Consider the following 22,494-nt stretch of genomic DNA (forward strand, 5'->3'; position numbering starts at 1 on the left):
TGCAAGTCGATACGCTTCTGGATACCGATTCGTGGTTGGTGCCTTTTTTTTTATTGGCGCGCAGTCTGATTATTGAGTGTTCATTATGGAGATTGGAAGTGAGACGAAAAGTGTGAAAGGTGTTGGGTATCTGTCATGATTTTATTGTTATAGTAGGGTATGCTTAGTTTTTATTTAATCTTTATAATTATTTGAGATATAAATCACTATCTATTATATATAAACAGTTTATGAGATTCGATATAAAATAACATATATTCATCTTTTTATATGGTATCGAGCTAGCGCTACTCCCGAACCGTTATCTCCTTAGTTTTCGCCATGTTGTCTCTTGGAGATGATTTGATCTTCATGATCTCTCCTAAGGGCTTCACAACTCGTAGTTCAGTCATGTCACCGATTCATAGATCACTAATTAGAGTTTTTTCTGATCATCTTTAGATTAGATTTTTTTCTACTTTTTTCCGATCATAGATCGACTGTGTCGTCCAGCCATCCGTTGACTCTCCTCTGCTCCGGACATCTTTGCCTCGGCTTCGACCTCTTCGGCGCCTCCTCTTATTTGGTAGCACCACGGTGTGATGTGGCGCGCTAGTCAACATGACACCTCCTCTGTGGCCTTTCGAGCGCCCCCGTCTACACGTAGTCATCATATCGGATCATCATTGTCAGCCCGTTGTCCACATGCACAAGCTTCGCACCATCGAGAATGAGGTTGTCGCTGCATGTCCTCCCAGGCTGCAACATCGACTCTCGTGGTCATGCCATCATCATTGGGGCCATCACCTCTCCGGGAAGTGACTCCTCCCCATGTTGCCTATCCTTGTCACCACGCCAGCTATCGTTCCGAGTTAGTGCCTTCCTCCAGCACCTCCAGGCCGTCGTCGCTGCCCAATCGAGGTCCTCGGACGGATCAACCTGCCTTTGTGCATGCTAGTGTTGGTATTTTGGGCCTACACCCTCCTCCATGGTTACGACTGCAGTCATCTTGCTCTCGGTTGCCTCGACAACAAAAGTGCTATAATCATCTTAAACAAACCATCGACTTCCATTCTAGTCTAAGCATTCGTGCTGCTCACACTATGACTGCGGGGATGCTAGAGTGTATGGTAAAGGATCCGTAAGGATCCAATTGTTATAGTTGATAGGATTAATTTCTATCTTATATCTAGGATTGCTTGAAATCTAAGCTACAATGTACTCTATATAAACAACTCACGATGCTCAATACAAATCACCCATTGCGGTATATTAATCTTTCTACATTGAGGAATCAATTCCAGACATAAGGTGTTAAACTTTTAATTCAATAGGTGGTTTTGGTTTCGTCTTGTAAGTGCAAAACACATAAATAAAGCTGTCCAAATAGACTGTGCATACTAGGTCAGTCCGAGGCCCAGCACTATAGGCACGGCTCGAGCCGAGCCAGCAAGACATAGGGCCATGGGTCATGCCTGGGCCGAGCGCGCGGTATGGTAGGCCAGCATGACATGACCCAACCGTTTCACGCTGGCACGGGCATGACATGGCCAGGCATGGCCTAGCCTGGCATGCCTCGACTCGGCTAGGCATGGCCAGCCCGTGCAGGCACGACATGAAAGCAACCCGCGCTCACCCGCACGAGCACCCTGCGGCACGGCTCGCCTGGCTGGCCAGAAGCCATTACAGGTGGGGTCAGCCCGACTGGGCACGGGAAGGCACTCGAGGGCACTGTTAACCCATTATTTTTAATTTTTTTAGCCATTTTGTGACTATTTGGGCTCCAAAAAATTCAAAAATTACAAAAATCACCATTTTTCACATATAAATAGATGACCACCCTGCCCTTCCACTCCACACAAACAAGAACATTTGATCTCTTGTTTCCTCCTCTCATTCTTGCCTCAAAGTTCTTGAGAATTTGAGATTATTTGGCAAAATTAGTTTAAATTGTTACCAAAAATTCAAAAAATTTCAAAACTGTCATCCTGCTGTCTCGAAGAATTCTTGGTGATTTTTTTCATTATTGTTCTTTCTTGTTTTATTATTTGATTATTTATAATTTTGAATATTTGAATTTGTTTAGTGTCATTCGACATTGATCATGGATGCCGGTGATCATGATCATAATACATCCATCGATCATGGTTTTTTTTCTTTAAGGACTTACAGGGGACTACGACCCCTTTGATAGCAGTGCTGCAGGTGATGATGGACCTGACAGTGAACCTTTGGTTGGTTCACATGCAGCAGCACCTCCATCGTCAGACTCTATAAGTGCACACACATCAACAAGCATCGACTCTAAAAGATCAAGAGCCGATACTTTCAAAGTTTGTCAAGACTTTAAAAGGTTCTACATAGAGGAAGATGGAATAAGTGTTAGGTAAGCTAGGTGCTATTTTTGTAAACATGAATTATCTGCAAAGCCCTAAGATAGAATGAGACACTTGAAGAGACACGCTGTGAGGTACCGTCTAAATTGTATTCTAATTAATCATTAGAAATGATCATTAACATAATCACATCCATATCGATTAACCAAAATCCAATCTTGGTAGTCCTGACATGTGTTTTGTGCCTAAGATTAGAATACATGCATTTTCAATACATAACATCACAACCAAGCTTATGAAAGAACGAGTAATTAAATTATATTATAAATTATTAAGCATTTAAACATTTACACAATTTATAACAAAAAGAAGCTGGAAGGATAAAGAACAGTTCATCTCCTAACTAAAATTAGAAACTACGCAGTGAAAGATAAAATCAACAAAAGCTAGGTGAAGCCATATGCCCTTAAGTTCCACCCAAAAGTCTCGTCACATGAGTAGTTTGCACTACTCATTTCCACCACCTACATCGGTGGTTGTAAAGTAGCCAAACACAAACTCCTCCTCACCAGTAGAACCTGAAAGAGCAGCGTGAGGTGCTATTTTTGTAAACATGAATTGTAAATATAGGCGTCTATTTCGAAAAAAATTACATATCTAAGACTCTTGAGTCAGTTAGAAGGGCGACAACCCAACGGGAAATATGAGTCTAGATTTGTAATTGTTCAAAATAAATATATATATTTACAATTTTTTATTTAAAAAACTGAGGGACATGAGGAGCGACAGGCCGATGATGTGGAATTAGGCGAAAAATGGGCCGAGCCTATTTCATCTATTTAAACCAGAATTCTTACACATGGCTTGCCCAATTTTTTAGCATCTGTGTATATGCTTTGAGTTTGTGATGTGGCCGAGCGGAGGGACATGGGGGAGGAGGTGAGAGTGCGCAATGCATAGTGGCAGATCAGGATTCTCGACTGGGTATTCGAACTTCGAATGTAGCATAAAGTATTCTGTGAAAAAAAAAAGATTCACAATAGAAAACTCCATAATACAATGCAAAATTATTCACTTAAACTAGTACAATTTAACTATGAACTGTTTATGGATTGGAAGTGTGATATCACAGCCTTGTCCTTGACTTGCCTGAAAAAATCTCGTTTGATAAATGCCATTCAACAATTGCTCCCTCGTTCAATTCTTTACCTTATTCTTTACGTAATTTATTGATGAAAAATGCCCTCACAACACTAACGGTTGCCACGGAAAAAACTAACATCAATTTAATTTAAGAAGCTTGTAAATAATATGATATATGAGTTTTTTTGCCAATAAAATTAGGCATTCAATTGAATGCCTTTGAATCGAGCACCTCCGCGCGCATGCTCTGGTTGGTTGGGGGGGGGGGGGGTGGTGAGTGAGTAGATTTGCAAACTGTAAACATATTTTTCTTTCAAACATGATTTTGTTTTTAATACATTTGAATAATGGTGTTGTTTATAATTAATTCAATAAAATAATACACAATAATAATAATAATAATAATAATAATAATAATAATAATAATAATAATAATAATAATAATTAATGTTAAATTGGTTTAACATTTTGAATGTACTAGTCAATATTTTTTAAGAAAACTAGTTCACCATTTTTATGTGAAAATTTTGAATCATGTATTTAAAATTTTTGAAAGGCACAAAATTATTAACCTAGTAAGTCCATGATGATTAATCACAATGATTCGAAGAAAAATAAGAGAAATAAAAAAAGAAAAAGAAAACATGGGCTGACCTCTCTCCCACGAGTTGCGGCGACTCCCGTTTGTTGGGCCGACTCGAGCCTTCTTCGCACATTGGTGGGCTGACCTGCGTGAAAGTTCTTTTCGGTCAACCTGCATATTGGCGGTCCCATTTAAGCTGAGCTTCTTTTACCAATTTAAGCTGAGTCAATTCTAAAAACTCGTAGGAAGCGTTCTTTGACCCAGTTGACACATACTTGTATATGGATAGATGCATGGAGGCAGTTGGATTGAAATCAGACGCGGCTGAGACGACGGATACAAGAACTTAAGATACTGTTCGGACTTCGGAGGAACGATATCCATATATCTCGTGGGCCAAATTAAAAGTAACCACCTATGGGTACTTCATTGTTAGTGGGTGTACACCCATATGTCTTACCAACTAAACCTGGCAACGGGTAGGGCGGTGTCGGGTATAGTAAGAATGTATCTGATCTGAAATTTGAATTAGAAAACCCGATCTGTCCCTGATTTGCTTAATGGGTACAAAAATGCCCTCGGCTCTAAACTCGACGGGAATCTGAAACCCGCGTGACGACCCGTAGGTGCAAGGGCAAGAGCCGAGGCGTCCAGGCCGGCGTGCCGACACCGATTGCAGTCGGGAGGTGGGTGTGGCATGGGCTAAGGCTAAGAGGCAGATGTGGGTGGGCGGGCGGCGGGCGAGCACCGTGGCTGGGAGACGGGAGGTGGGCGGTAGCAGGCGAACGGTGACGGGTGATGGGCACAGGTGAGCGACGATGGGTGCGGCCGTGGGTGTAGGGTGCGGGCTCTTCGGGCACCCGCCGAATCCCCCAGGCGAGCATCTAGCCCCGCCCGCTACCCAACCTGTAATCGGGCTCGCCCACACCTCCACCCAGCTGGATGTAAAACCCACGGAAACCTCACCTAGTTTGCCTCATTGCTAGCCCTACTACCAACAGAGATAGGATTAATTATCAGTGGTATTTATAACCACAGAAATCTTGAAAGCGTGAATGTATTTTGGCTTATAAACATTAGAATTGCATGGCGATATTTTTCTTTTCAAATCTATAGCAAGTACAACTATATACTTATAAAATCTAACCGCGCAATGGCGTGGGATATACGGCCAGTTCATGCCAAACTTTGGCACGTGTCATCTCCGCCCCCTAAGGATTCTTTCGCACCTGTCATCGCGTTCACGACACTCCTGTTTTGGTGCGATCTTGCCTTGTCACCGCGTTCCAAACCGACCCAGATGGGTGTTCCGTTAGATCCCGAAGAGCCGGAGAGAAATTCTCCGAGGTAGCAGCTGCACACATCGTAGGCCACAGTTATCCAGCCTACACTTGCGCTACGGTTCCAAGTACACACACATGTTGCCTACTGCTCGACAGTAGCGACCACATTGGCCAGCGCAACTCTTGGAAGGGCTACGCGCCCTTGACGCGCACCTCCTAGTTGATGCTGACACTTTAGCTTCCAGGTCTCCGCGCATGCAGGGGCATGGCTATTCTAGCTCACTGCCACCACTATCTTTAGCAGTGGGGTACAGGTATATATGTGCCGCGTCTCATCTCAGTTTCCTCCTCTCTGATCGAGCTCACCCGCATGCATGCCGTTGACCAAATACATGTCGTGATCAATCGACCATGGCGATGGTTATGGAGAACCAACATCCGGTGGCGCCGATGCAGCTGGTCACGGTGCCAACCTTGCCGCCGCCGCCGCCGCCACCACCACCACCACCATTTCCCCCGTACACGTACAAGCATCACTGTAAGGTGTGCAAAAAGGGGTACATGTGCGGCCGCGCGCTGGGCGGGCACATGAGGGCGCACGGCGTCAACGACGACGGGCTTAGCGCTGACGACGCGCTCGATGACGACTCGGGCCCGTGCGGTGCCGGCGCGGGGGACTCTTCCGAGGCGGGGAGCGCGTCCACGACGACGAAACGCATGTACGCGCTCCGCGCCAACCCGGTCCGGCAAAAGAACTGCCGGGTGTGCGAGAACTGCGGGAAGGAGTTCACGTCATGGAATTCGTTGCTCGATCACGGCAGGTGCAACAACGAGGAGGGAGACGACATGCTGGACGGCTCGAGGCGGTCGTCGCCTCTGCGCGATGACGACGATGATGGCGAGGGGGATGACCTAGCGCTGGCAGCCGGTTGGTCGAAGGGGAAACGCACGCGCCGCGCCAAGGTGATGGTAGTCGGGAACGGTTCGATGACCGAAGTGCAGTCCCCCTCGAGCGAGGAGGAGGACCTCGCCAACTGCCTCGTCATGCTCTCCTCGTCGCGCGTCGCGCAGCCACCAGTCGTCGTCGACGCCGACCAGGAGTCGTGCGCGTCGGCGAGCAAGGACGAGGAGAGGAATCGGCTCCTCGTGCCGCAGCCGATCTCCATGGTGGCCCCTGCGGTGCCGCAGCTGAAGCTACTGGCGCCGCCACAGGTGGTGCCGCAGTTTGTCTCCACCGTGCCGCGCGGCCTGTTCGAGTGCAAGGCGTGCAAGAAGGTGTTCACCTCGCACCAGGCTCTAGGCGGGCACCGTGCCAGCCACAAAAAGGTAAAGGGGTGTTTCGCTGCCAAGTTCGAGAGCAACCACAGCGAGCCCCCACAACACGTCGCAGCCGCTCCCCATGACAATGTCAAGGCCGTCGCCGACGCCATCGCGGACATCAGTACCGACCCAAATACTGCCAGTGTCGATGCCAATGCGGACGGTAACACGATAAAAACTGGCACCACCGTGGTTGTCATGGCCACCACAGCGCCGGAAATGGCCATAGTCGACGAGGCGCCGGGACCGGCCGCCGTTTCACCATTCAAGAAGAAGGGGAAGGTGCACGAGTGCTCCATCTGCCACCGCGTGTTCATGTCAGGGCAAGCGCTTGGCGGCCACAAGCGATGCCACTGGCTCACGACCGCCTCCGGGGACCCTACCAGCACGATCGCCAAGCTCCAGCCCTTCGTTGCCCAAGATCACGTCATGAGCGCCATGTGCCAGCAGCTCAACCTCGGGCGCCCGATGCTCGACAGGTCTGACCCCATCCTTGACCTCAACGTGCCAACGAATCCGTCGGCAGAGCAGGTCGCCACGAGACAAGCAGCCGAGCTCAACGACGGCGCGCTGTGCCTCAACGCACCGGCGTCGCTGTACATGCAGTCCTGGACAGGGCAGAGCAACGCGAGCAACGTCAACAGGACCGCGACGAGCAGCCGCAACGACGCGGCGGGCGCCGCGGCCACTGAGGACGAAGCGGACAGCACGAACGCCAAGAGAGCCAAGATCAGCGACCTCAAGGACTTGAACGTGGCCGGGGAGACCTCTTGGCTGCAAGTCGGCATTGGCCTTCCATCCGAGAGCAAAGAGAAGAATATTCAAGAATGAGCACAAAAGAATCGCACAGCCAAGGTCATACTAATCGATCTACACTAAGTCATTAGTTGAGTATATATTGTATGTACGTACTTATATAAATTGCGTATATGATCAGTATATATGTATATGTAATATAGTAGTGAGTTAGGTGATCGATTTCGTTTCCCTGTACGGTATTCCAACTTTCAGGGAACGTATTGCTAGGGGGACTGTAAATAGGCTAGAAAGCTTGTTTCCAAAAGTTTCCTTAACTGTACGGTTCTTTGAGGAGCTGTGGAATTGTCCATACTTTTCCCCCATAGTTTCCATTTTGCAATTGATTAATTTATTCTCCCTCAGGAGTTATAAAAGTAAAATATATTTGCAATGGAGAATAATGTGAGAAGAACAAAGATGGCATACATTGGTATTGTTGACGTAGGCAGGGTTTACAAATTCATTTGAGGGTCGAAAACTGAGACCAGCGATTTCCCAAAATTTGCGAATATCGTGAAAGCAGCTCAAAATTCGGTGAGAATTCGGCCAAATTCACTCGGTCAATTTTGTAAATCGGAGGCAAAAATCCAGCCAAATTGACATTTGGTAACTGTTTGAATTCAACCAAAAACTGACTGAATTCAACTGAAAACCAAACTTATTTTCCACATTCTGTGATAAAACTGCTCAATTTCCTACAACAGCTCGGTTTTCTCGAATTTCAATGAAGTTTAAGAAAAACTAAAAAAATAGCTTAATCTTATAAAATCGATAACTAATTCATCTGACCTTCAAATCAAGTGAAATAAAATTTTTTGGTTTCCTTGTAACATGATATACATGACAAAAGTATTTATACTCATAAAAAAGTTGTATATTTTCTGTGAGAAAATGTATTTTCTAAACCTAGTTAAATGTATAGTTAATTCTTTGCTAATCCAAAAATTATGAAACCAATTTTGTTAATCTTATTACATGATTCTATGTCTTTTAAAAATACATGAACTAGTGAAATAGTTATTGTAACATGCATGATTGTGTAAATGTGTTGCAACTAGATTAATTCATAACTTACCCATCACACCTCCAAAATTAGTGAAACCACTTTTATTAGTTTAATTATACTATGATTTATGTAGGAAAAATAATTTTAGTCATGAAAACTTAATTACAATGTTGTTTCTTAATATGTTCACTTTATGCTTGTGAACTTTGTAAAAATTATGGAGAAATTAATAAAATTCTAAATTAAGCGAAACCAATTTTAAAGACCCTATTAAGATACACCCTACACACATAAAATATTTTTGCATGTTAAGCTTTTTCTTAACATAATGGACCAAATCATCTTGTTCATACGACCAATTTTAGCATTTTTCTTTCTTTTTTTTCAAACTTTCTCTGCATGAGATATGATGCAAGCAACATTATTTTTGATTTTTTTTTCACAGAAAGTCTTAGATTTGTCTCTAGTATTTTTAGATTTTTTTGTGATTTTTTATTTTTCAAAAATTTTGAATTTAATTCGAAAACCAGTCGAATTCAAAATATGGTGCACGCTAATATCAAGTGGTTTTTAACGATTTTGTGAACCTGGTCGTAGGTGTTGGGAATAAATAAGGGCAGCACATAAGCACCAATTAATCCCTCATCTTGTGATGAACAGTGAGAGGAGCTTCTACCAACCGATAAGCAGAGGAATAAACACAATTCCATGTGCATAATTGACACAACTATTTACGTGGAAAAACCTCCTAGAGGTGAGGAATAAAAAACCACGAAACCAACCGATCTACTCCAACTTACATTATGATCAATAATAGGTACAAAGAGTCTTCTCTAAAATCTGTGAAGGATTACAACATCAACAACACCTTCACCAAGTTACGAACTTGCCATCAACAACAACCATACATAACTAACGAGAGGTATGGCAACAGTGAAGCAAAGATGTCACAGATTCTATATATCCACTTCGGTTATCAGCTCATATCTCACAAATCATATATCCACACCGTGCGAAATTTAGTAGGCATGTAGTTCCACGGGTTCACAACAAAAATTCAAAAATTTAGCTTAATCAAACACCGTTTGACTACCCAAACTTCTACCAAAACAGCTCAAAGTTTGTTTCCCCTCAGGAATTATAAAGTAAAATATATTTGTAATGGTGTATAATGTGACAAAAATAAAGATGGCATGCATTGGTATTGTTGTCGTAGGTCCCATGGGATGGGAGGCAAGCCAAAAAGGAAAATGGAGGACAATGCGACGAGAATGAAGATGGCATGCGTTAGTGTCGCTGTGACTGCAACAAAATATGGCATGCAACAGCGTGGCTGTCGTGGTTGTGTGGGAGGCAGGCCAGAACGAAAATGGAGGAGAACGTGACGGCAACAAAAAGATGTCATGTGTGGTGTTGATGACACTTGCATAGCAGCATCTTCAGTAGCCCAGGGACCACGATGTGTTATGTTGGTAGTGCATCTGCCGTTTGACAGAAGCAAAACTATATGGCCCATGCTGGCATGCTGCAAGAACAAAAATAGAACGATGTTTTCCGTTGCCGGGACTCGAACCCGGGTCTCTCGGGTGAGAGCCGAGTATCCTAACCAGCTAGACTACAACGGAATCTGTCATGTTTGCGAGTATAAGTTCATAAATCTGAACTCTGAAGAGACTTCGTTCAAGAATTTACCATATTCGGTCAGCGCATTTTCTTTCTCAAAAACACGGCATGAGCCTTCCGTTTTTTTCCTACGAATGAGTTGAGCAAATATTTACAGAGAGAAAAGGGAAAAGGAGTGCAGGGCTACCACCACATAAGTGGTCCAATTTCATTGGCACAAAAAAAAAACAATAGAGCAAATCGAAACAGAAAGGCCAAAAAATGATAAGGTTGAAATCAGGTGCCAGTTTTGCCTCCGAAATTTCCTTCAGCAAGGGCTCTAGTTGTTGTTCTAAATACTCTTTGGTCAAGTAGGCCACCTCTTCTACCGACTTCGCTTCATTTTAAAAAGTTCTTCTGTTATACTCTTTTAAATATTCCACCAGAAATATATGATGATTCCACTGTATTCACTTATGTGATTTTTTTTTAATTCTCCTGTTTGCTTCTTGCCACTATCTTCTTAATGCTGGGTGCTCGCTCATGGTTGGTACTTCTTAGAGGCACCACAAATTTACAATGCGAGTCCACATTGTCGCTGTGGATGTGCAGTCTTTATATAAGTGTACGAGGGTTTAGTCTACTTGATGTCACAGCTTGCATAACTAGTCATGTGTCCATCCTCTTAACGCTAGGTTGTCCGCCGTTAGGATTTTATTTTGTAGGAGAACACAGGTGAAGAATTTGCACTTTAGCTCCTCAGTCTATGCCTACCATACACTTTTCATATTATATCTTTTTGTCATTCCGGGGCATTGGATGCTATATACACTTTTCACCGTGTAGATACCATCCTTTGTCCATCGCCATATAATAGTGTTAGGCATTGTCTCATCCATAGTTGAAACTCGTAGCATCTCCCACAGAAGTACTAGTTGTTCCAATTCCTCATGCGTGTCTGTGTGTTAAAGATCTCTTATCCAATTATAATTTGGTAGGACTTTACAAACCAGTTTATTTTTTTCTCAGGGATTTTGCAAAGAGCAGGGGGCTATATTTTTTGTGGCTTGACTCTGCACCCAGCTGGATTGCCAAAACGAAGCCTTTTTTTCCTTCTCTATATACACTTTTCACCTGAAGAATTTGCGTCCGAGCAAATTTTTGGAAGTCAGAAATTCCAAGCCTGCCCAACTGTCTTGGTTTACAAACCGAGTCACAATTAACCAAACAATGTCCTCCACTAACCTTCTCTAATTCATCTCCTTTCCATAAAAAACTCCTATATATACGGTCAATTTTCTTTGCCAGCCACTTCGCGCATTAGACTTAAATTTCTAAAGAGTCGAAAATAAGTAACATATAACGAAACGGCCACTCTCTTTGCCGGACCAACCGATCGGTGACCGCACAGCACGCATGTATTGGCACGAGAACATCGATGACCGGAGGAAGAGAGCGGCCGGGGAAGACAGACGCTTGCACGCAGGCGCCTCCGCGTCGGGTGCACTCTGACTGGGACGTTGCGGATTCACAGCACGAGAAGGCAGGCAGCCACGCTCACCACTAATGAGACTCGTCTTGACCCGATCCATGCATGCATGTTCCTCAGCCTGTAGCTAAAGCCAAATATGCCATTACTGGCTACTAGTGGTAGCTAATTCAATTCGGTCTTCAGTCGCCTGGTACTGAAATCCGAGTAAAAAGGAGAAAAGCGTTGGTGGTTTGTTCAGATTAGAGTAGCGTTGGTGGTTTGTTCAGATTGGAGTCGTCTTTTATCATGATCATGCATGCACATTCCCGTAGTTAGTAGTACCTCAGTGCCAGTATGGAATGACCGGTACCCGTACGCTGCATAAATTTGTGACAAGGGACCAAACACCCAGGGCCGGCTCCGAGGGGGTTGAGCGGGGCGGCCGCCCCGGCCCCCAAACCGAGGGACCTCCTCTCATTTATTTGTATATATTATATATATGTTTAATAGCTCGTATGATAGTAGATAGAATTATATTTAAAAATCAAGTGACGTATCTACCTAGCCTATTTGATTATTTACCTGTTTCGTGTTTTCTTCTATTCAGATAGTCCAGTTTCCTGCGTTTCGTTGAACCACGACTCCAAGGCTCCCGCATGCCCGCAGTACCCAACGAGCTTTGTAGCGCTCAAGTGAATCATCAGGGTTGAGTTTATGCCGGTATACCCACTTGCCTGTCACAATGTTGACGCTAGACAATCGAGGAACGAGATCCCAAGTACGGTTGGACTGAAGGGTCTCAAATTCTTCTGTCATTGTTGTGCGCCAATTTGGATCAGCTAGTGCGCTGCGAAAGGACTTCGGAATCAGTGACAAAGCTGCAGCATGAAGATTCAGCCGGTCTGACTGTATGCGAAAGCCGGACTTGCCCTGGGTGACCATGCGATGTGTGTTGCTTGACGGTGCAACAGACATGGCCGGACGGGGTCCCAGACGCGTGGCCACTATTGGTGGCGCTGTGTCCGTGGAAATGGGCACGACGGATGTGCCAGGTGTGCCAGGAGTGGCAGGCACAGTCGCGAGCGGCACAGTCGTGTGTGGCACAAGTGCGCCAAAAGAGACGACTGGCGCTGGTGTGGGCGCGCCAGAGGAGACGGCCGGTGCTGGCGTGGGAGCGCCAACTGGCCCAGGCGCGGGAGCTCCATGCGACTCCAGCTCGGCAAGAACTGGAGGCTCAGGCTTCGTCGTGTGGCCGGTTCCGCTGGCAACAACCCAAGGTGTGGAACCGATGGGGGCAGCAGGACCAGCCGCACTGGAGGGCATCGAGGAAGCACCTGCAACGGGAAACTGCCCAATAGGCAACTGAATAGAGTCCATGTCAGTTAGAAATTCATGGTTGGACGGATGAAGAGGTGCATGCGCTCGGGCAAAAGGGAAGTCCATCTCGTCAAAGATGACGTGACGAGATATGATAATCCGATTGGTGGATAAGTAAGGGCACCGGTATCCCTTATGTTCCGATGGGTAGCCAAGAAAAACACAAAGTGTGGAGCGGGGAGAAAGCTTATTGGCTGTCGTGGAGGAGAGATTTGGGTAGCATCGACACCTGAAAACACGTAAGTGGGAATATGAGGGATGAACACCATAAAGAGCAATGTGCGGGGTGAGGAACTTAAGTGTTTTCGTGGGGTGAAGATTTAGAAGGTATGTGGCGGCATGAAGGACCTCAACCCAATAGGAGGAGGGAAGGTTGGCTTGGAACATAAGGGAATGCATGATGTTATTTGTGGAGCGAATGATGTGTTCGGCCTTGCCGTTCTGTTGGGAGGTATGTGGACATGACATGCAGAGGGCAATGCCATGTGTAAGAAAGAAGTGGCTTGCAGAGGAGTTGTCAAACTCGTGTCCGTTTTCACACTGAATACTCTTTATTGTGATACCAAACTGCGTACGGACATAGGAAAGAAAGTGGGAGAGGGTGGAAAAGGTGTCCGACTTAAGACGCAGAGGAAATGTCCAAGAGTAATGCGAGCAATCATGTAAAATGATAAGATAGTATTTGTAGCCAGAGATGCCATCAACAGGAGAGGTCCACAAGTCACAATGAATAAAATCAAAGTTTGCGTTGGCACGAGAACTAGAACTTGAAGGTAGACGAATATGGCGACCGAGTTGACATGCTTGGCAAATGGACTCGGTGGCCTCATTATTACAGGAAATAGTAGAAGCACTAGCTAATTTGGAGAGGGCCTCGGCACCAATGTGACCAAGGTGGCAATGCCAAAGTGTGGATGATGAAGTGGCGATGAGGGCTTGCGGGTGTGGTGGACATGGAAATAGTGGGTAGAGGTGGCCAGAACTATTGCACCTGGCGATCACGTTCCCGGTGCGAAGATCCTTCACAGAAAGATCAAACGGGTCAAATTCAACAGAACAGTTGTTGTCAATCGTAAATTGACAGACAGAAATCAAGTTTTTGATAATTTGTGGAGTGACAAGAACGTTCCTAAGTGAAAAATGACGTGTGGCGCAGGAAGAAAGGTGGAACCGACCGACATGACAGGAAGAGCAGAGCCATTACCCACCACGATAGAAGAGTGGGAACGGGAGGGGGGGGGGTGGGAAAAGGAGATGTTACCGGCGTCCGAAGTCATATGAGAAGTGGCGCCGGAGTCCATGTACCATTCCCCGGATGGGGGAGGGGTAAGCAACATGGTGTTGAAGGAGTTCATCAAAGCCGCTTGATCCCAATGCCTAGCACCGGACAGTGGAGACCAGGGGACCGAGCTGGACCCTTCACCCTGGGAAGGAGCCGCACTAGGCAGTCCAGTGCCAGGAGTCGGGACGTAGGCTGCTAAGGGGGCGAACGGGGTCGCCGGGGGGGGGGGGGGAGGGAGGCGCGCGGAGTTGGGCCGTGGCCCAAGGATTGAAGACGGGCCGGTGTGAGGCCAGACCTGCACCGTGCCGGTCCATGGATTTCAGAATGAGGGCAAGCCGGCCTGAGGGGACTGGCCAGGAGTCGACTGACCGGGGCGCGGTGCAGGGTGCTTGTTGCCGTTGGGAGCAGGAGCGTCGCCGCCCCCGCTGTTGGCGCGCCTGCCACAACGGTTGCAGTTTTTGTTACGACCATCGCCGGCGTTGCCTCCGGTGCCACTGCTGCTGTTGGTGTTGCCACTGCTGGAGCGGGCGCCGCTGCTGTTGCCCGCGACTAGGAACGAAGAGGAGGACTTGGTGGGTTTGTTCTTCGCTGTGAGCTCCTCAAGCATTAGGTTTCGCGCGAACCTCGAAGAAGGACGGGAACGGCTTGGTCCGCTTGATGAGAGCAGCCATGTAAGAGAACCGCTTGTTCAAGCTGCGCAGAACGACGAGAACGAGAGTGCGGTCGAGAACGGGCTCGCCTAGATCGCCGAGGGCGTCGAGGGCATCGGCCATACTCTTCATCTTGCTGCAGTAGTCGGAGATGGAGAGATCGCCCTGGCAGAATGTGCGGAACTACGTGTCGAGGTACAACGCCCGTGTCTCCTTGTTGCCAATGAACTGCTCCTCGAGTCCAAGCCAGATATGACACGCGGACGATGTGGGCGCCATGACGACCTGGACGAGTTTGCTGGAGATGGTGCCGTACAGCCAGCTGAGGACGGTGCACTCCATGCGAACCCAGGACGGAACGTCGGGGTAGGCGATGTCGAAGAGGACGTGATCCGAGAGCTCGTACTTGCCGACGACGAGGAGGAAGAGGCTGCGCCACATGGTGTAGTTCGGTGACTCGCCGTCGAGGACGACGGGGATGAGGGAGCGGATGTTGACAACGGCCACCGCTTGTGCATGGAGAGCCGCGATGGAAGTGGCTTCCAGTGCATCGTGCTGGGCGTGGTGAGCGCGTTCAGCGTCGCCGAGACGTTGAAACTCGGCTTCGAGGTGCGCATGTTCACCTTCAAGGCGGGCACGCTCGGCTGCCAGACGTGCCCGTTCGTCATCGGTGGCCTCCTGCGAGCGCTCTGCCTCAGCAAGGTGTTCACGTTCGTCATCGGTGAGGGAGCCGACCATGGTGCCAGAGAAGGGGAGGGAGAGGTAGAATGTGCGATGGCGCGAGACGACCCACAGCGCGAGGAGGAGGAGTAGCGGCGGGCGATGAGACACCGTCGGCTAGGGTGCGGAAGTGAGGGTCGCAGGATGCGAACCACTCATAATACCATGAAAACGTGAAGGTATTTGGAAGATCACACGATGATCATGCATTGATGTGGTCATCAAATACATATACACGTTTAGCCTCAAAAGTAGGCAACAAACTTAAGATATTGACTAACTAAATATAGCTAGTTTGTTGCCTAGAGAAGCTGATCTTCAGGGCCACCGATCCGATCTTCAGGGGAAGCCAATCCCATGCAGGTATGCATGTGTAGCGCAATAAGGCAAGAGCACCTGGTGACCGTGGCGAGATGCACGGCCAATATGTCACGCTAACACGGAGGAAGAGAGCGGCCGGGGAAGACAGACGCTTGCACGCAGGCGCCTCCGCGTCGGGTGCACTCTGACTGGGACGCTGCGGATTCACAGCACGAGAAGGCAGGCAGCCACGCTCACCACTAATGAGACTCGTCTTGACCCGATCCATGCATGCATGTTCCTCAGCCTGTAGCTAAAGCCAAAGATGCCATTACTGGCTACTAGTGGTAGCTAATTCAATTCGCCTGGTACTGAAATCCGAGTAAAAAGGAGAAAAGCGTTGGTGGTTTGTTCAGATGGAGTAGCGTTGGTGGTTTGTTCAGATTGGAGTCGTCTTTTATCATGATCATGCATGCACATTCCCGTTGCTAGTAGTACCTCAGTGCCACCAATGAGTATGGAATGACCGGTACCCGTACGCTGCATAAATTTGTGGCCAGGGACCAAACACCCAGGGCCGCCCCAACCGAGGGATGACTTCTCACGTATTTGTGTATATTATATATGTTTAATAGCTCGTACAATAATAAATAGAACTAGATTTAAAATAATAGTTAGGCTTAACAGTTTATACGGTAGGATATAAATGATCTATTTCCTTCGATCTATAAAAAATCAAGTGACGTACCTACCTAGCCTATTTAATTATTTGCCTGTTTCGTGTTTTCTTCTATTCAGATAGTCCAGTTTCCTGCGTTTTGTTGGACCACGACTCCAAAGCGTCCCGTATGTCCGCAGCTTCGATCGAGGACATACGTCAGTCATTGCTATGTGAGTTTTCGTCACTGGTTTTTCTCCTCTATAGTTTCTACTCCACCTCAAATAAATCCGACCCTTACTGAGATCATACGTTTGAAATATGGAAAAGACACCGCTTGCTCCCGCGATCAATGGGTCCAGCGTTTGTATTGTGGTATTGCACCTACGAGCAGATAGCTCCAAAGCTACTATCGTTGAAAGCTACCTACTGCATGTACCAATAAGTAATTAGAGCTACACGTAGCAAATTACACGTAGACATGTGAGTATCTCTACCTAGCTAGTATACATTAACATAATCATACATACATGTACTCCGATGCTAAATCTCTGATCTAGCTGAGATTAATGGCATAAATTGTATTCAGCTACCAAGTTTATTTTGTATACGAGGGGTCTAAAGATGAGAGGGCATCCATAAAAAATGTTCCCTCACAATTTTATTCTCGCGAGCATTCTCGAAATCCTTTGGGGTTTAATCCTAGCATGGATGGAGATGGCCATGGTGGAGATCGGAGAATATAGATCACCTGTATATTCACCTGACTAATGGTCCGTCCGGTACCGTGCTGCTGTACCAGAGTAAATCTTTAGCATAGTATACACTCTCTCTCTCTCTTTTTTGGAGGAATTCATAGTATACAGCACTGCAACCTTGCTGGTCTGACAAATAAAATTAAATACCTCCCGCAACTGCCTCACCCTACATCACGGACACACCACGGTAACAGACACAGCCTTGCCTATCATAACAGCGATTATTTTTTCAAAATTTAAAGCCAGATTCAGGTGCTAGCTTCGCTCCTCAGGCTAAATATTGGTCCGGACGAGTCCAAGTCCAGCCGTCCACTCCAACACGCACGACGTAAGCTAGGCTGGAAAACGGCGGACGCTTCCCACGCAGACGGTCCCAGCATCCAGCACCCCGCGCGTCAGCACTCAGCAGCCCGTTTGGATCCTTTCCATTGAACGGGAATTACTATCACCTACCTACACTTGCACAGCCGAGCACCATCTATCTGTACTCGGCATGGATTGCTTCAACACTTCGACTGCTACCGAGCTGTGGCGATTGGGTGTACCACTGCCTGCCATTCTTTGCACTGAAGTACCGCTACTACCAGTATAGTTGTTGTAGGACTGTGCTGGTACTGGACAGCAGAAAAAGAGGACCAAATCATTCTGCAGCTAGGGAAAGACTCAGACCGGCTGCCGCGAGAAAATTCAGAAGATCAGAGAAGGGGAGCATGATGAGAAGAGGCGAAGAAAAAGGTAGGAAGAGTAGGGAAAAAAGATGAAGAAGCAAACGAAACTCTTCTCCCTTTTTGTTTTCGTTTTCTGAAGAAACGTGGCTTTTTGGGTCCTGTTTAGCAGGATCTCAGCTTTCAAATCCACATCAGACCTTAAATTTGTAAGATAAGATAAGTTGATTTAAATCTCTATTTTAAAATTAAAATAAAAGTAAAATAACTTATATAATCACTCTCGATGTACCTACAACTCTACTCCATAAATTTTTTAAACTAGTAATAGCTAACTTCAAAAAAATTTGAATCTATAATTCTGTCAAACACATCCTTTGAACTCAGGAGCCGAGCCAAGCCGTGGCCGCTTGACTAAGCAGTTGAGCAAAGCAAAACGAATGGGGTTTCCGAGTACCATCACACTAGTGCCCCAGCCGAATTAATTCCCGGACATGGACAGGCCAGAGGCCACTCCCTACAACGAGCCAGCACGGAAAGCAGTGACAGTAGTAGTAGAGGCACTAGGCAGTAGCATGCACGCAGCAGCGGCAGCGCCTTCGCACCGCAGCCTTGCAGGCACCATGCAACGCATCGAACGCATGGCTCGCCGATGGACAGCACTGACAGCAGGCGGCAGTTGCTCACACTCAACAGCTAGTTCGTACTTACTGGGGTCATCATGTGGATTCTTCCTCTCGATCAGGCTCATCAGCGCTGTGGCCATATCTGACCCACGACCAGAAAATAAAATGTGTCCAAACATGGCGGAAAAAAGCTTCAGATCCAGCGCACAGAAGTGTTGCCAACGTACATGGGCACCATTGCCGCTGCCAAGGATTACATTTCGTCGAAATTCTAGAATTTTTTTTACTGATATGTGAGACTCACATAGTAGAGGATACAAAATAATTAAATTGTTGACAAATTTTTGGTGAAAATTGAAAAAAAAAAATTGCAAAACAAAATTGAAATCCCAGCTGCTATGAAAATGCTCGGTGCTAGCTTGCCTAGCCAGCTTCTGCGTACACTAACTACCCTTTGCAAGGTTGGAGGAGATGAGGAGGGGGGGGGGGGGGTTGTATTAGGACTAGTAAAAGTAATTTTGAAGAGATTATTTAATCTCCTAGTTCCATAGCAGAAGGAATTTGATGCTAAATTAAGGCTGGATGTACTAGGTGGTAATAACGTGCTAGTATTAATTTACCACGAAAATGGCTCTTAAGAAATGTTGACATTTTGGACAAACTATTGGCTACACTTTTTAGTCTACAATATGCCTTTTGCTTTAGTCCTCCCTTCGGTTCAGTTTCGGTCCTGTCACTCTCCTAGCACATTCTTCTCAGTGTTTTTTTTCTCCTCCTTCCTTCGAAACGGGTCCTTGTTGTTAACGTCGATAAATCAACTGGACGACCATTTTCGCTAGAAATTATTCAATAGAAAATTACAAATGTTCATATGGACCAAAGAGAGCTCATTGTACGGCTGTATGCATGTCAAGTGCTTTCTGATTAAATGGTCAAGGCCATCATTCACATGCATGCAGATACTCTTTGAGACTGACTATGATCCAACAAGTAAAGAAACGCTAGGTTCTCTTATTCTAGACTAGGTTGAATGCCTTGTTACCAAAAAAAAAAAAAAAAAAAAAAACTTATGTGTCCAACTGCCTACGTGTGTGGGTGTGCACAGGTTGAGTCCCAGACGAATTTTAGTATGCGTGTCCTCCGGGACGCCATGGTGCCGGCGTCTTAGACCGGCACGACGACTTCCACCGACTTTTCGAGCGTAGCTCACGCGTGTGCCGGCATCCATGAGGCTTTCGATGCTTTGGATGCGTAGTCATGTTTGAGTGCGTCCGGCAACCGGTTCGCTTCCTGACTCGACACCACTGGTTCCCATCGGATTTTGGTCGTGAGGGCGTGAGGCGTAGTGCACTCCAGTCACTCCTGCACGTGAAGTGGACGCGCATGCATGTATGGGCGCATTGGTATTGTGTCTGTACGTGATGTACGCTTTATGTTCATGATCCGCTTGTATTGAAAAGAATGCGTGTGTGTGTGTGTTACGTCTGTATTGAAAAGATTGTGCGTGTGATCCGCTTGTATTGAAAAGAATGCGTGTGCGATCTGTTTGTACCAGAAAGAACTCCTTGATCGTAGGCCAATGAAAAGGGCAACTCTTGCTGTTCTCGTTCTATGTGACATGATGTTTTAGAATTCGAACACTTGCAATTCTATACAATTCAACCACTAACATCCTTACGGCTATCGAGATTAATGATATAAAACCTCTTATTGGTGGATTTTTATCAGAATGTATTTCTAGAATTGCAAAGGTTTAGTTTAGTAATTAATTCTAACATAATGTTACAGAAGCAAGGGTCGAAATCATATCTTCACTAGCTTGAGAAGCCAATAACATACAAAGAAAAACACAAGGAATAAATGTCTACTTAATTTGACTATACATCCAAAAGATTCAAAAACAATATAGAAAAATCACTATTTGGCATACATTTAATATGGAATCAACCAGCGCAAGCAAAACCACAAATAGCATTGGTGATTGTTTGGTAGAGGATCAAACATATATGGTCTAGCATCTTTGGTGCAAATGCATGTATATCAGCAGGAGTAGATACATCTAAAAAACAGGAAGCAATTTAAGAAGTCAAAAGGCAGCAAAATATCTCTGATTCGATTTGCATGAACCAAGCATCAGCAAAGCTCTCAGCGCGATTGAAGGTGTCAACCATGAAAAGGAAAAAAAAAAATCCGAAGAAAGGAAATCAAAGGATCGGAAAAAATCTAAAAGAAAAAATAAATAGGAGAGAGAAGCTGTTCCGCTATATTCTAACTCCCTCCGCAGCTATCGCTCTCGCTCTCCCTCTCCCTCTCCCTCACCATTTTTTTCTCCTGCCGAGAGCTCTCCCCGAGCTCCCCAAGCTCTCTCGCCATGCCGAAGAACACATGCAAGACCTGCGCCCGCCGCTTCGCCAGCCCCCGAGCCCTCGCCGGTCACATGCGCTCCCACTCCATCGCGGCAGCCGCGGCGGCGGCCGCAAAGCAGCAGATCTCCTCGGCGTCCTCCGCGTCGACCTCCTTCACCGTCGCCGACGAAGACGTCGGCTTCAAGAAGCCGGCCTCCATCTACGCGCTCCGGGAGAACCCCAAGCGCAGTCTGCGCGTCGCGGATGCCTCATTCTCGGATCGCGAGAGCGAGGCCGAGTCCACCCCGCCGCGCCCCAAGCGCGCGAGCGCCGCTGCCGCCTGGGGCGAGGCCGAGCAGGTGAGCTCGCTGTCGGACGCCGCCACCCCGGAGGAAGACGTGGCGCTGTCCCTCATGATGCTCTCCCGGGACTCCTGGCCGTCGCCCGCGCTCACCGAGGGCGACTACTCTAACGACGGCTACGCGATCCCAGCTCCTCCCGCGCCGGCGCCGGTCGAGAAGCGGACGCAGTTCCAGTGCAGCGCGTGCAAGAAGATGTTCCGCTCCTACCAGGCACTCGGCGGCCACCGCGCCAGCAACGTGCGCGGCGGCAGGGGCGGTTGCTGCGCGCCTCCCATGGCTGCCCCTCCCCCGCAGGCCCAGCCGCCGTCGCCATTGCCAGAGCACGACGGAGACGAAGACATGGACGCGAAGCAGCAGCCGCGCGAGTGTCCCTACTGCTACCGCGTGTTCTCCTCGGGGCAAGCTCTGGGCGGCCACAAGAGGTCCCACGTCTGCGGCGCCGCAGCCGCAGCAGCGCAGGCAGCCACCGCCTCCACCTCCGCCGTTGCTCCTCCGTGCCCGATCAAGAACCCTGGCATGATCGATCTGAACGTCACACCGCCGTTCGAGGAAGTGGAGCTCTCTGCCGTGTTAGATCCCCACTTAAATCCAGGTTCTTGAAGCAGCCAAGCAGGCAGATTAGTGCCATCATTTTGGTAATTCCAATGCCGGAGGTGATTCGAGGTAAGCAACTAAGCATCAGGGAGATAAATCCAAGGAACCAAAAGCTAAAAAAGAAGAAGAAAACGAACAATCTTTTGTAGTTTATTATGGTTGCTTTCTCCTGCCTTTTCATTTCATTGATTTGTGTGTTTCAGGCTATGTATTATGGAGAGAAAATATATAAATAGAAATATAAATAAATAAAAACAATGGGGAAAGAGAGAGCTTTCTGCTGCATTCCCCGTCTGCCCAGCACTGCTTAACCGAAGCTGCAAGGCATACGCATTGAACGCTACCACCAAAACCAAAAGCACAATGGAGCCGTGGAGCGTGACAATGCGGAGGAGCAAGCAGCTACCTTTTCCATTGCATAGTGTTCAAGTTCAAAGCCACACCAGCAATGTCTCGTGCTCCTCCTACTCTTTCTTTTGGTTTTGCTGCTCCCTTTCTTCCTTTTTGCCTCTGGCTCTGCAGCACCCCACATGCACACGCCGCTCCTTCTACCGCTGGTACGAACAGTGTCTCGTGCCCTCTGCCTGCTTGCTTGGCCCTCCTGTTGGCTTCCTATTCCGTCACTTCCTCTCCCTG

At 47.2% G+C, this 22,494-nt stretch overlaps 2 protein-coding genes and 1 non-coding gene across 3 annotated transcripts; 2 read left to right on the forward strand and 1 right to left on the reverse strand.

The window, feature by feature from the left end:
* Positions 1–5,735: 5,735 nt before the first annotated feature.
* On the forward strand, positions 5,736–7,475 carry LOC133917633 (uncharacterized). Its single transcript, XM_062361512.1, has one exon. The coding sequence runs from the start codon at positions 5,736–5,738 to the stop codon at positions 7,473–7,475; it is 1,740 nt and encodes a 579-aa protein (XP_062217496.1).
* A 2,525-nt stretch (positions 7,476–10,000) lies between these two features.
* Positions 10,001–10,073, reverse strand: TRNAE-CUC (transfer RNA glutamic acid (anticodon CUC)). Its single transcript has one exon. It is a non-coding gene; the product is annotated as a tRNA-Glu (tRNA).
* Positions 10,074–20,852: 10,779 nt separating this feature from the next.
* Positions 20,853–22,038, forward strand: LOC133917634 (zinc finger protein ZAT1-like). Its single transcript, XM_062361513.1, has one exon. It carries the CDS (start codon positions 20,929–20,931, stop codon positions 21,862–21,864), a length of 936 nt encoding a protein of 311 aa, XP_062217497.1. The 5' UTR covers positions 20,853–20,928; the 3' UTR covers positions 21,865–22,038.
* Positions 22,039–22,494: the final 456 nt, after the last annotated feature.

The sequence above is a fragment of the Phragmites australis genome, chromosome 5, assembly GCF_958298935.1.
Source record: "Phragmites australis chromosome 5, lpPhrAust1.1, whole genome shotgun sequence".
Lineage (NCBI taxonomy): Eukaryota > Viridiplantae > Streptophyta > Magnoliopsida > Poales > Poaceae > Phragmites > Phragmites australis.

Bases quoted from the DNA above. Each gene is read 5' to 3' on its own strand.
- LOC133917633 (XM_062361512.1), top strand. From the start codon at position 5,736: ATGGCGATGGTTATGGAGAACCAACATCCGGTGGCGCCGATGCAGCTG.
- LOC133917634 (XM_062361513.1), top strand. From the start codon at position 20,929: ATGCCGAAGAACACATGCAAGACCTGCGCCCGCCGCTTCGCCAGCCCC.